Source organism: Lissotriton helveticus, chromosome 11 (genome assembly GCF_964261635.1).
Source record: "Lissotriton helveticus chromosome 11, aLisHel1.1, whole genome shotgun sequence".
NCBI lineage: Eukaryota > Metazoa > Chordata > Amphibia > Caudata > Salamandridae > Lissotriton > Lissotriton helveticus.
Genome location: NC_136072.1, coordinates 4,875,609 through 4,889,905, shown reverse-complemented (window position 1 = coordinate 4,889,905; position 14,297 = coordinate 4,875,609). Strand labels below are relative to the sequence as shown.

Here is a 14,297-nt window from a genome sequence, read left to right as displayed (position 1 = left end):
AGACAATGCATTTTGAACATTGTTGCTGCATCTGGAGATCACTGGTGATGATCTGAGCCTGCTGATTGTCTTTTTCCAGGTCATGGATCTGTTCTACGTCTACCAGATCTTCACCACCATCCTCTGGCTGTGTCTGGGGTACCTGGGCTATGGCATCGCGATCCTCTTCCTGTGTGCGGTCACCATCACCCTTGCGCTCAATGAGCTCCGACAGGTAAGCTTCATGAGATCATTCCTACAAAGCCACAACGCATGGGTGAAGCCAGGCTTGTGCCCACATTGATGGTTATTACTTGAAAAACATGACCTGCCTCCCAATATGACAGTGTGTGACTGTCGCTGTTGATCTGTGTAGTCCCACTCTGTGTGAATGTTAGCTAGCGGTCTGCGGAGGTGGTGAATTTGTGTTTTCCAGCAATAGCCGAGTGCTTCACACTCTGGGGATGCAGCAAAGGTGAACTGTTGTGGTCTTGCTGTAACTGAGAGGTTACTACACGCTACAAAAGGGGGTGGTGATGGACGGAGCATCTGAACCAATCAAACACTCACACCAAGTCAACAGATCTGGGTTTAATCCATCACCGTTCAGATCTGTTGACTGGGTGTGACTGGGTGTGAGTGTTTGATTGGTTCAGATGCTCCGTCCATCACCAAGCAAGCCGGGCTGAAGATGGCTGAAATGCCAGAAACCAGTCCTCGGAAGCTTGTTTCCGGTCCAGGGAAGGCATGGCTCGGCGGTTCTGGCTGGACTGTTCCCATAAGGCACAGGGTCAGACTGATTTGCATATGGCCATGTCTGAACTGGGGTGGCAGAGTGGGCTAAAGAACGGTGATGGATTAAACCCAAATCTTTTGACTGGGTGTGAGTGTTTGATTGGTTCAGATGCTCCGTCCTTCACCACCCCCTTTTGTACCGCTGAGAGGTTACTACAGCAGGATATGGTCTCTGGTAGAGGTTCATTTGCATGATTGCGCTTTAACTGAGTGCTTGCTGCACTGGGTGTGTGGTAGAGGTGGATTTATGTGGCTGTGCTGCACCTGAATGCTTGCTTCACACAGAGTCTGAGCTCTAAATGACTTTCCAGGTAAATTATGTCTGACCTCTGATGCAGATGTACAGTGAAAAATATGCATTTAAACGAAGGGAAGGAAAAAACGGAAACAATAAATTGTAAGAACTATTTTATGCACAAATATAATTACAATAACCATTCTGTTCGCAACAGCCACACAAAAGATGATGGGGGGAATGCTCTTAACCACTGGCAGCCACTTAGTGCAGCATTCTAACCCATCATTTGTCTCCCACCCTGCCACTCTTCTGCCAATCTGTACGCACCCTGCTCCTCACAGAAACAGCCCACCCCACACTGCCTGGCTAAGTCCCCTCTAAAAGTGGCTGCATGCAACCCATATCAGTGTATTGAGGTATAGCGTGGATCCTATAGAAGAGTGAGTAAGGGACCCCTGACGGTGCCGACCCATGGCCACTTAGGATGTTGCAAGAAATACATAAATGTGAAGAGATGGATGTTTGCAAATAGTCCAACCAATGACAGTCACTCTGGATAGGATTCAAACCCTTTGTCCCACCCCGTCCTACTCTAGACAGATCAGTAGAAGAGCTGGTCTCCGGGCCTCATCCAACGAGGCATCCACAAGCGCAAACATCTAAAGCAGAGAGGATCCGAAGACCTAATACAGAGAGGGGTCCAAAAGCCTCCTGCGTGGAGAGGGTCTCCAGGCGGGTGCCACCCAATGAGAAGAGCCACCAGCGCAGATCTCCAGATTAGACAATGTCTTGAAACATCCTCCTATTGGCATTTACAAGCTCCCAATTCCACCAATGAGAGGGACTTGGGACTACAACCAATGGGCTGCACCAGCTCAAATTTCCTCCTTCGTGCAGTGTTATGGCTTCGTCCATTAAATTCTCCAATTGCTGCAACATCCAGAGTGAGAGGGTCTCGGAGCCTCTTCTAACGAGGGCACTAAACCCTAAACACCCCCAGTATTGAGGGCATCAGGGCTTCATTCAAGTGTGGTGCCACACGCTTAGATACCCTGACGGGTCTTTACAGTGAACAAGATCAAAAAAGAAGAAAGCAATTCCAGATGGAAAATTGCACCACTTGTTGGCTGATGGTGGTTCTGAGTGAAAGATGTTGGATGGGGCTAAGAACTTCCCCAAAGAAACAAGAAATCTTCTAACCTAAAATGTCCATTGTCTCTCCTAAAACCTATGTACAGTGTGTATTAGATGCAAGTTTAATACATGTATTCATTGTGTTTGTGTCTTAAGTAGTTCCATGTCTTAATATAAGATACAAATGTAGCAATAAAACTATCTTAGAAGAATAACATAGATTTTAATTGTGCTAAAAGCTCAAGATCTTAAGTTTTATTAGTAAATTGATAGTTGAAGTGTTGGGGAAATTTAAATTGATCTATACCCATATTGTCTCAGGTTTAACATCTGCCTTTTTGGTTCTTAATTCCTAGCAAGCTCGCAAACTGGCCAGACTGGTGGAGGCGCACAATAATGTCAAGGTGTCTGTGCTCACGAGAGACGGAGGTGAGTGTAACACGATAGTGATAAGAAGCGGGAATATCAGGGCTGAAAGATAAGACCAGAGATCCTGTTAGTTTAACTGTATTATTGGGAATAAAAATTTGCAATAGGAGGTGGTCAGGAGAGAAGGAGTGTTTTGGTGTTAGTGTATGCTTTTTATCAGAAATACAAAGTTTTTAAGAAAAGGGTTGGAAAAGTTGGAAGTGAGTTGCTGCTTGTTGACTTAGTTCTTCAGATGTACTACTTTTAATACTAAGTGGTCAGAAGAGATATGGTTGAGTCCTTTCTTATTAGACCAGCAGAAATGTAATGATTTCCTCAAATTTAAATTGTATTTTAAATACTGATCAATCAAGAGGATCTTTGAATATGCTGAATAAAGAAACACAACCATAAAGGAATAAAAAAATAAATTAAAATAATATGTTCCTCAATTAATAAATGGCCTGGTAGCTAGGCTCCTGGTGTTGCAACCTTGAAGCTTAGCTTCTTATCCTAGCCTTGATACTTGACCAACACATTTGATTTCCAACTAACCATTTTATTACTTTATATAATACTGAACATATCTAGGATTAACATTATGTAAAAAAACAAATTGCACATGGGGTGTGAGATAGTGTCAAATGCTGCCACTCTGCAGCATTTGACACAGTCTAGGAGAATGAGGGTTGCTGTCTCTTCCATCAAGGATCGTGTGGTTGTCGTCTGTGATAGTAATGAGTGCTGTTTCTTTACTCTGGTCCTCTTCTGCAGGTCCAGAAAGTATTCAAAGGAGAGCACCTTGGAGTATCACATATATGGCTGGCACTAGCCAGTGGTTCGAGGAGACTGCTGTATACTCCCTAAACAACGGGGAAAAGTGTCCGGGGAAGTCATATCCATGTTTTCAGCAGTTTTTGTTTGCTCTACTTCAAACACCCCACATTGCTCCTCACTTCTAAAAGCTAAGATGGGGAACCCTTTGTCCCTTGTACAGAGCTCTTCTGTCCACCAAGAGGTGTGGCCAGGGAAATGAGCAGTTCCCTCACCTGTGTCCACTTCAAACCAATTGTGGAGGTAGCTTCCCTGCCACTGAGTTCAGAGTCAGCCTGACTAGTCTGCGCCTTTGGGACAGTCTTTCTCTTCTTCAGGTCTCTTTACAATAAACAACGGACACAGAGGCCTCACCTCTGTCTCTTTCAAGTTAGTAAAGTTCCTGGATCCACCCCCACTGTCCACCCTGGGCTGATGGGGATAAATACCCACTCCCAGTCCATTCGCTAACAAGGGCTAAGCTATTATTCTGCTCTAGAAGCAGTTTTTGCACCTCAATAAGGTCAAGCACTTGCTGGGCAGCTCCAGGAGAACTAATGAGCTTCAGGCATGAAAAAGGCAACTTTCTAAAAGCCCTTTTTCCTTAGCATGTATTAAAAAATGCCACTTCACGGGGGCGTGGCAAGATGGTGACGGAGTGAGACAGGTCTTTGAGTCGCTCCGGCGCCGTTTTCAATATCTTTGTCTAGCAACCCTCTAAGACCCACCTTTGCCCGTGCTTCGACTCCGCGTAGGTGCCCGCCACTGCAGGGAGCCGTCCGGTGGTGCCTTTCTTTCGCCGCAGCCTTGATTCTGCCGAGCCCGGTGAACGGAGTTAGGGCGGGGTGAGGCCCGGGCACCAGCGGGCCGCGACATCAGCAGGCCCGGTCCGAAGACGGCAGCTTGCAGCGGAGGCCCCGGACCAGTACCTGGGGTCCCCACAGAGAGTGCAGAAGTGCCGACGGTACAGCTGGAGTGAGTACTGTGCTGGCTTTGAGCGGGGAGAGCCGAGGGGAGACGCCGCAGCTGGACGGCGCCACCCGCCTGAGCCTGGGGCTTCTGGGCCTGTGGCGGAGGGCGCAGCACCGGAGCTCGGGTGAGAAGATCCGAGGTGTGACGAGGCGGCTGGGCAGCACCTCCCACCCGCGACCAAGGCTTCTGGGCCTGTGGCGGCTGCTTACCCGGGGAGACCTGGTGACCCACGGGGCATTACAGCGGACGTCGGCCACAGGACGGAGCACGGTGGCAGCAGGAGTGGCAGACGGCACAACACGCAGGAGGCGGACGTGGCGATCGCGATCAGTTTGGGCCGCCCCTGAAGCACAGCTAGATCAGAGCAGGCCCAGGGGCAGTGAAATCCCGCGTTCATCGGTGTAGCGGCCTAGAGCGACCTGAACTGTTGCCTAAGCGGACTCGCCTCTGGTGGTTCCCTATTAGCTGGGCTGCCACGGACGACAGGTGGCAATGTGACTGCCTGCGGAGGCGAAGGAGCCCCAAGCTTAGAGAGGCACGAGTGTCTGGAGTGGGACTTCTCGTGACCTCACAGCAAGACCTAGCGGAGAGGGAGCAGTGGAGCACAGTGAGTGCCTGGTCCGTGATTGTCCACCCCCCTTATGTACGACCGGGCCTGCTGAGAGAGAGTGTGTAACCCACATGTGCAAAGAGCGACCATTGCTGGGGGGAGAGCTCTGATTTACAGACTCCCTGCTGTTTTTGCCCTATTGCCCTGAAGGGCTCCTGCGCCCCATCGTTGACCCACAGTGAGGACGACGCTGACCAGAGGGCCCCGCCCGAGTCTCTGAGGGCGGACATCAAGCCATAGAGAACTGCGGCTGGTGGGCGAACAGCTGAGCCGCCGCGTGGCTTACGTCGAGGTGCCTGTGCTCAACCACTACCTTGGGTGAGGGTGCCTTCAGGTGGAAAGATCTTTGGGGAGCACAGCGGCAACCATGGCGTCCAACAGGATGAAAAAGGACAATCCTGGGAAGGAGGGGATCCCAAAAGGAGCGGCGCAATCCTCCTCACGTATCCTAGACAAATCCCCAAAAAAGGGTGAAAACGATGAGCCCGCGACCAAGGCCTTTATGATAGAACTCTTTGCGGCCATTAAAGATGACATATTTGAGCTGCGCTCACAATTGGCCTCCGACCTGCGTGAAGTAAGGAGAGATGTGGACGGAGTAGGAGAGCGGGTAGCGACGTTGGAAGAACACGACGTGGGTACAGCAGAAGACATCCACCAGCAGCAGCAAGGCGTGATCCGCCTGATGGAGCAAAACCTTGACCTGCAGGCCCGCACAGAGGACTTGGAAAATAGGTCCCATCGCAACAATATTCGCATTCGCTCAGTTCCCTGGAAAGGTGAGGGGGCGGACCTGAGGGAGTACGTCGAGGCGCTATTCAAACACAGTCTTGAGGAGGAGGACATCCAGACCATACGAATGGACCGAGTGCACCGGGTGGGTCTGCCACGAGGACCCCAAGCGCCACCCCCTGACATCCTGGTGTGTGTCCATGACTTCCAGCTGAAGGAACGGATACTTAGGAAAGCACGAGATCAGGCTCCCCTCCACTTCCGAGACCATCGTCCCCTGCTGTACCAGGATTTAGCGGCTTCCACACTACAAAAGCGCAGGGACTTCAAGCCCGTGACCACATATCTCCAGGAACAAAAAGTCCCCTATTCCTCGGGGCACCCCTTTCGTCTCATCTTCCGTTGGCAGAATAAGTGGTCCAGGTGCGTTATTTGGAGGAGGTGATGGATCTTCTGGGCTTGGAACGCCATGACCCGACTTCCGGGAACAGTGGCCCAACTGGCAGACGACGACAGCGTTCAGCAGAGTGGCAGAAAGTGGGCAAGCCAATGTAGGCGGGGGGGGCGGACCTGTCAGCAAGGATGCAAAAGAGGGGTGCGGCGGTCTCCTCTGTGGCCCAAGTCACTGACGCAGCAGCGGACCACGGTGAGGCGGCCTCATGAAATCGAGAGGGCCATCTGCAGGCGCCAAAGGGGGCCACCACTCTGAGGTAACACTCGTGCTTTCTCTCCATGATCGTGAGGGTGCCCGACGACACGACCAGGAAGAACAGTGACTAGTGCCATATCCCCCTGTCCTTATGACTTTTCCTCTTTTGTTCTATTTACTGTGTTTTTTCTGTAGGGGTGTTAGGGGGGTGGGTAGGGTGGGTTGGGGGGGCAGTGGTGGTAGCGGGGGTAGGCCTATTGATCGGATTCCGTGGAACTTGCCGGCGGGGTGGGTCGACCGGGGGGGGGGGGGGAGCTCGAGGTGGTGAGGTCCTGCGAGGCATGTCTGATTTAAGGTGGGAGGGTGGTTGAATGCTGCGCTCGGGCTCTGGAGGGGAGCTGGGAGGGGGGGACTCGTCCATTGGGCCACTCACCATGGTGGGCTGGGGCTATCGGCCTTTTCAGAGCTATATCATAGGAACTTCCAATGCCACCCTTAACCCTAGGAACATGGAATGTTAAAGGGCTAAATTCTCCCCAAAAGCACCAAAATACCTGGAAGTATATCATTGATCATCATCTGGATATAGTGGGCCTTCAGGAGACCCACCTGGCTAAAACGGAGGACTCACGCCTAAAGCACAAAATGTTCCCATTAATCTATAAATCCTCCGCCGCCACGAAGCAGAGGGGGGTGGCCCTTATGTTTCCCTCGACCCTACAATTCCAACCTATGGGTGTACAGAGTGATAGGGAGGGTCGCTGGGTCATGGTTAAGGGCCTCTTGAGGGGTAGACTCTGCACGTTTCTTGTACTGTATGCACCTAACACAGGGCAGAATGCCTTTCTACATACACTGCTGAAGGCCGTTGTTGATTTTGTAGAAGGGCCGCTGATTGCTATGGGGGACTTTAATAAGGTATGGCAGAAAGACCTAGATAGCACACACTCCCAGAGGTCAGCCACAGGCACGTTTTCCCCCGACACACAGCAACAGATTGCTGACTTGGGCCTTTTTGATGCTTGGCGCTTCCTATACCCCCAGTCCAGGGATTTCACCTTCTTCTCCCACGTCCACCGCTCCTATTCCAGGATTGACCACTTCTTCCTTAGCCAGTCACTTCGTGGGGATCTACGGGAGGCCAAGATTTTCCCACTTTCTGTTTCTGACCACAGCCTGCTTGCGGTGGGGCTCTAGTGGGGTGTGAAGAGTAAAGATCACTCCAAGTGGTACTTCCCAGCCTCCCTGGTTCGGGACAAACCCTCATGCACCTCATTACTTGGACTTATTAATGAGTTCTTCACCTTCAATGATCTGGGGGACACCTCAGTCTTCACCACATGGGACACCTTCAAGGCGTACCTTCGTGGACACTGCATAGCACTGAATGCCGCTCTTAATCGGCAGCGCGGACGGGAACGTGAGCAACTAGAGGAGGAGCTCTCCTCCTTAGAAAAGGCACATAAGGAGAATCCCTCCAGGTTGGGACTCAGGCAACTAACGGCCGTCAGGGGTAAACTCCGAGCCCACTATAACAAAAGGGCCGAATATACCCTGCTGAAACTACGGCGACACTCTTACTCCCAGGGCAATAAGGTGGGGAGACACCTTGCCCGGCAGCTACGGGACAAACGGGAACGGGAGTACATAGGGGGGATTCAAGATGCACAGGGCGACGTGACGCATCAAGATGAGATGAAGGCAGAGCTCTTTGGGGCCTTCTACAAGACCCTCTATACAGGGGACCACCTGGAGGCTACCGCTCAAGCCGAATATCTGCAAGGACTGACACTGCCTCAGGTCTCGGCGGAATGGAATGAGGCACTATCTGCCCCCTTCTCTAGGGAGGATGTACTGGCTGCCATTAAAGCCCTGAAACCTCACATGGCTCTGGGGGTGGATGGGTATAGGGCCATCTTCTATAAAACATTTGCTTCTGAGCTGTGCCCTCACCTGGTCCAACTATTTAACCGCATGGCGGAGGAGGGTGGAACCTCCCGCACAATGACAGAAGCACTCATTTCCGTCATCCCCAAACCCGGTAAAGACCCTAGTAAATGTGCCTCCTACAGGCCGATTGCCCTCCTGAATCTGGATGCGAAGCTCTACTCCTCCATCATCGCCCAACGGCTCAACGATCTTATGCCGGCCCTCATTGATCCGGATCAATCATGGTTTATCAAAGGGCGCCAGACCCATGATAATACACGGCGAGTGGTACAACTCATTGAGAAAGCCAATAAGTTTAAAATTCCAGCGGTACTGGTGGGCCTGGATGCCGAGAAGGCGTTCGACAGGGTGGACTGGGGATTCCTGTTCTGTACCCTGGTTGCTTTCGGCTTCTCCTCCAAATTCATAACAATGATACGAGCGAACTACCTCTCCCCCAATCACGAGTGGCGGTGAACGGTCAGTTCTCCCCCTTCTTTGAACATTCCAGGGGCACGAGGCAGGGATGTCCCCTGTCGCCGCTGCTGTTCGCCCTTAGCATTGAACCTCTAGCGATAGCGATGAGAGCCGACCCGGACATCCGTAGACTACCCTTCACTGGGAAGTCCCACAAGGTCACTCTCTTTGCAGATGACATCCTCCTCTCCCTCTCGGATCCGGGCCACTCTCTTCCACATATGCAGGCGGCACTGGCGCGCTATGAGGCAGTGGCAGGGTTCAAGGTTAACTACGACAAATCTTATGTCCTCAACCTTACAATCCCCCAGTCGGAGCTTCCCCACTTTAAGTCACTCACTCCCTTGCCGTGGACGGATTCCTCCATTCAATATTTGGGTATCCACCTTACCCCCATGTTGGGGAAACTGTACTCCGCTAACTTGCCTCCGCTTCTTGCTCGGATCCAGTCCGATCTGGCCCGATGGAAACCCATGTTCATCTCCTGGCTTGGGAGGATTCACGCAATTCAAATGACCCTTCTCCCCAAGCTCTTATATCTGTTCCAGGCCCTCCCTATAGACCTCGACGGAGAATTATTTCGACGGGTGAGGTCACTGATGCTGCGTTTCATCTGGCGGGGGGGCCGAGCGCGCTTTTCCTTCACCGTCCTCCGCAAGCCACGGAAGGAGGGAGGCGTGGGACTGCCTGACATGCAACTGTATTATAAAGCGGCGCAACTTCGCATACTAGTTGAGTGGTCACAACAAGAATCAGAAAAACACTGGCTGCATATGGATAGGAGCGTGGCTGGGAGGACGATTTGGGACCTGGTGTGGCGGCCCAAATGTGATAGACCTAAGAATGCATACCTTAGCACCCCCACTAGCACCATCTTGAAGATCTGGGACTCTGTTTCTACAGACGATAGATGGACCACCTTCCCCTCTCCCTTCATGCCCATACATTTCAATCCCGCCTTCCCTCCGGCATCACTCGAGGGCCCCTTTGGAGCTTGGAAAGACAGAGGTTGTCTAGCACTCACACACCTATTTCACAGCTATGACCCGCTCACCTTTGAGAACTGCAGGAGGGACTATGGGGTGCTGGAGAATGAGCGATACCACCACGTGCAACTATTACACTGGGCGCTCTCCCCCAGGTGCGGGAGGCGGCGACTCGACCCCTCACACAGTTCGAGACCTTCCTGACCAGGACTGCATCCATGAAAGGGGTAATTACTTTCATCTATGGATTCCTCCTTACTACTGCAGTTTCCCCTAGGCCCCGATACATGCATATGTGGGAAGGGACCCTCCAACGAGACATCTCAGATGCCGAGTGGACTCACCTATGGTCTGATATTACCAAATGTAATCACTCAGTGGAGCTTAGGGAGGCAAATATAAAAACCAGGATGGATTGGTACCTACACCCTGCCAAGCTAAAGCTGATTTTCCCGGGTACCTCCGATAGGTGTTGGTGGGGATGTGGGTTCTTAGGGGACTTCCAGCACATTTGGTGGGACTGTCCCATTATCCGGCCATTCTGGGAGGAAATTCTAGCCCAAATCAAGGATATGCTGGGATACCCTATCCCTACCTCGATGGCCTCCACCCTGCTGGGCCTCCGTGATCCTGCTCTCGAACATCAGACCAAGGCCGACAAGAGGATCTTGTGGCTCAGCATTGGTGCAGCCAAAATTACTTTGGCGGCAGCATGGAAGAAGAAAGAGGCTCCGGCCATCTCTCTCTGGCACACGAGACTTTGGAGGTTGCTTAGTATGGAAAGGATGGCAGATATTTTTTTAGATGATTTTAAAAATTTTGAATTTCGCTGGGGTCCGCTGGTAGCATTCCTCTCTAAGGGCCTACCATCTGCGGTCTGTCCGCCTAGCACACGCAATCTCCACCTGTTTCAGGTCTGAATCCCTGTCGCTATACATCTGGTTCCTGATCTGCGCTTACTGCTACCACCACTGGGGAGGGGGGGGAGGTGATTTAGTTTGTTTCTCTGTTAGTTAGGACATCCCACCTAAATGCTACATTACACTATGGCGTGCCGAGCCACGTGCCCACAGCAGGGTGTCTTTGCACTATTGACAGCTACTTGTGCCTAACCTCCTGGGGGGATTAACCGATAGACCACATTGTTATTTTTCTGTGCAACTGTGACTTTTCAACGTTCTATTCCTAAATGGCTTACTGAATGTTGGCCTATATGCTAGTTCAGTGGCACTACCTTGGACACTAGGCCAAGTGAAGAGACTTGAGTACGATTTTCCGTCCCCATTTTGTCGTGTCGCCCTTGGGCGATGTTCTGGCTACCCCCTGCGTGGGTTGAAGTGCGGGATTGTCGCATGTTTATTCCTATTGTTTTTTTTCACTAAATGATCAATAAAAATACTTTGACAAAAAAAAATGCCACTTGACCAATTATTTGGTCTTTTAATAAATATAAAATAGCCTTCGAATTACTATTTTAGATAGTTTCTGACAAAAGTTACAGATTGAAGTTTAGAATCTGTATTTTGCCATTTTCTATGATGCAAATGCAGCCATTCCAGTGAAAATAATTTTTGGGGCTAGCCACTTGAGGGGCGTGTTAACTTTAATTTTGCAGATGTTTTACTTTTAAATATCAAATACCCTACTTTGTGGGCTAGGTAGGGGTGGCTTATTAATATTTAAAAGCAATGTTTTTCACCTGTCAAAATGCATCATTTTGACAGGTTTTACAGCATTTGTTATGCTGCAGCAGTGTGGCTACACACAGTTGGCCTAAAGCCATCTTTTACTGATCAACCTTGTGGATGGCACCTTAGGTGCTTCTGTATACATTTGCCAGTTAGCTTCCAGGCCCTGGGTGTATTTCCTACACCATATACTAGGGACTTAAGAACAAGTTAACAATGCCCATTAGGAGTAGGCCAATTTAACCATGTTTAAATTGGGAGCACTGACACATTGCTCCTATCCAGCAGGTGTTAAGTGCACAGAATAATAAAAAAAAAACTATGGGTCCATAAAAAGGCAAATCATCTTGGATGACTGTGCTAAAATGGATGGGTTGCCACAAGGAGGAATCCTGTGTCATTACTGCAGGTGGAATTAGTTTTTTCCTGTAGACTGTTGCTGGCACTAAACTTGTGATTCTTACTAGAAAAGTGTAAGATTTGAGTGATATCCAACAGATATTTGTGACCTGAAATCACAAAATGGTCAAACCCACGAGGGACTTGGTTCTAACCACTTTATAATATCACATCCCAAATATTTGGTGGTTGTCACTCCAATTGTAAACTTTTCCTGTGGTGTGTTCGCTGTTACCGCGTACCCAGTGAAGGCTGTGTATCTCTGGCCTTTGTGCTCAACGTGCAGTACGCCATCTCCTCTCAACCTTTGTCCTCCACGCACAAGTAGGCATCTACCATCAGCTACTCTATTCATGTCAGCATTTCTGCCACCGCATTCTTTTGTGGAGGTGTTCTAAGGTCTGAGATGTACATCAACATCAAGGAGCAGTGGTCCCAGAATGGATGCTTGGAGGAGAGCATGCACTTCAAGTCATTCCTTAGAGGCACCATATCCCTGAAGATGAAAGTATGGCGAGCATTTAAATACTTCACTTCAAGATGGTTGCTTTTCCAGTGCGTTTTCCTTAGGTTCCAAATCCTAGGAAACACTAGGCCAGTGGTATTGTTTATAGGTTTCTAAGGCGCCAATCAGAATATCCCACTATAATATGGTGCAATAGGTATTAGAAGAATGGTGCTATAAGGTAAAGGGAACCACAACTCCCTCTAAAATAGGCAAAGACCTATACACAAGCAAAGAAACTCCCTAGCACACGTCAAAAATCAAGTTCTTTTCAGTTTTCTCAAAATTATGCATTCAACATTCTTGCATTTCAGAAATGAATCGCATTAGTATCATCCGGTTGTTTCTTGTGAAGTTTTATTCTTGAGCTCTCACAGCCAACACGTGTTTTGTCATATTGGGAATGTAACCCATGACTTTTTCAAGGCTCTTTGAAGTTATGCGGTTGCTTGTATTTTGCGGTGATACTTCCAACCCGCAGTGGGTTTCTGTAGGGGACGATCTTCGCGTCTCAGTAAAATTCGGTGAAAGAAGTCAAAGAGTGTGGCTTCTCAATTCTGTATATTCATATGTAGGGCTTTCGCCATTTAAACGGTGTAAATAATGTGTCCCCGGTCCTTCCGTAAGATTCCAAATCCTAGATTGTTCTAACTCTTTTTCCTGTGAAGTAATTACCTGCCTAGGCCGTATATAAGGAGTCTCATCCTACAAATGGATGCATTGCAAGATATTTTTCCCCTCTTGTTCACTGTGTTCATTGCCCTCTTTGTTACCTTTTTCTCCCTGAATTTCCCCTCCACTTTTTCTACAAATGGATACTTTCTGGAACTCCTTGTTCTGGAAGACTCATGCTTGGCTCTTTCTCAACCCCGATTCAGGCGAGGTTTAGATCCTTGGTCGTAAACTCGTGTTTTTCATCATCCTCAATCAAGTACTATCAAGATTGCCGAGGAGTTGTTCTAGCCCTTGTGGCTTTTTCTTTCTAAATGGGAACCTCTTATGGAGACATTTGACACCTCTTTTCAACTGTATATTACTTACAGGGTGATACTTTGACTTCTAGTGGGAGTCCCCCTATCCTCGGATAGTAGGAAGGGAGCTCAAGAGACCTTTGCAGCATCCAGTCCTGGACACTCACATCCACTGTCTTTATCTTCTGCCACTTAAATCCTTCTTAAAATGATAAAGAACTTTCCTGGCTTCATATCTTCTCCCATGACCATACTGAATATGTAAATCATCCCTAGTGTGGGATGTTTAACCATGAAAGATACTCCTGTTGATGTGAGAGTTGACCATACTATTTATTTAACCATGTTAGCATGCTTACACCTGATGGCCAATTTAGGGGATTATGTCTCATACATTCATCTCACCGGGGAGCCACTAAAACGGTCTTACAGCCTTTTTATGAGTAAGAAAAGCAACATTAACTACGTATGTTTTTATCATTTTCAACAGGGTGTACTCAAGTAGAATCACAGCTCCTTGTCCCTGGAGATGTCATTGTCCTAACAGGAAACAATTTCTTCCTATCCTGCGATGCTATCCTGATCAGCGGCACCTGCGTTTTGAATGAAGGCATGGTCACAGGTAAAGCTTAGATTCAATTTTAATAATTCTCCTTTTGACAAAACATTTAAGGCACAGGCTTGGTTGGGGAAACGTTCGGGGAGTGTGGATTGCCCTTATTTAAACACAGTATAAGATCTTCCCGCAGCGATGAGTGCTGTTGCTTTAGTACCATCTCACCATTAGAGCAAGACTTCTCAGGAGCCAGTGTCAAATCACCCAATGGAGCCAGGACTGCTCTAACTTTATGAGTTGACTCTCAACCCTCCTCCCCTTGTAGTATTTGTGTTGTGCAGCTCTTGCTGCAGTGGCGGGACAGTAGCTCCTTCAAGTGCTTGTTCTGCTCTAGTGAAGTATTGGTCAAATCTTGAGTATTTTTGGTATGCTGTGCTATTGAACAATGTTGATGCG

General features: G+C 49.2%; 1 protein-coding gene across 1 annotated transcript in view; it reads left to right on the top strand.

Annotated features, from left to right (window-relative positions):
- The window catches only part of LOC144791007 (putative cation-transporting ATPase 13A4), a 331,299-nt gene that overhangs the window by 183,274 nt on the left and 133,728 nt on the right, over positions 1 to 14,297 (top strand). Inside the window, exons 7-9 of the mRNA XM_078665633.1 lie at positions 80 to 214; positions 2,503 to 2,575; positions 13,776 to 13,907. Coding sequence (XP_078521759.1) covers positions 80 to 214; positions 2,503 to 2,575; positions 13,776 to 13,907 — 340 coding nt within the window. The remainder of the gene's footprint in view (positions 1 to 79; positions 215 to 2,502; positions 2,576 to 13,775; positions 13,908 to 14,297) is intronic.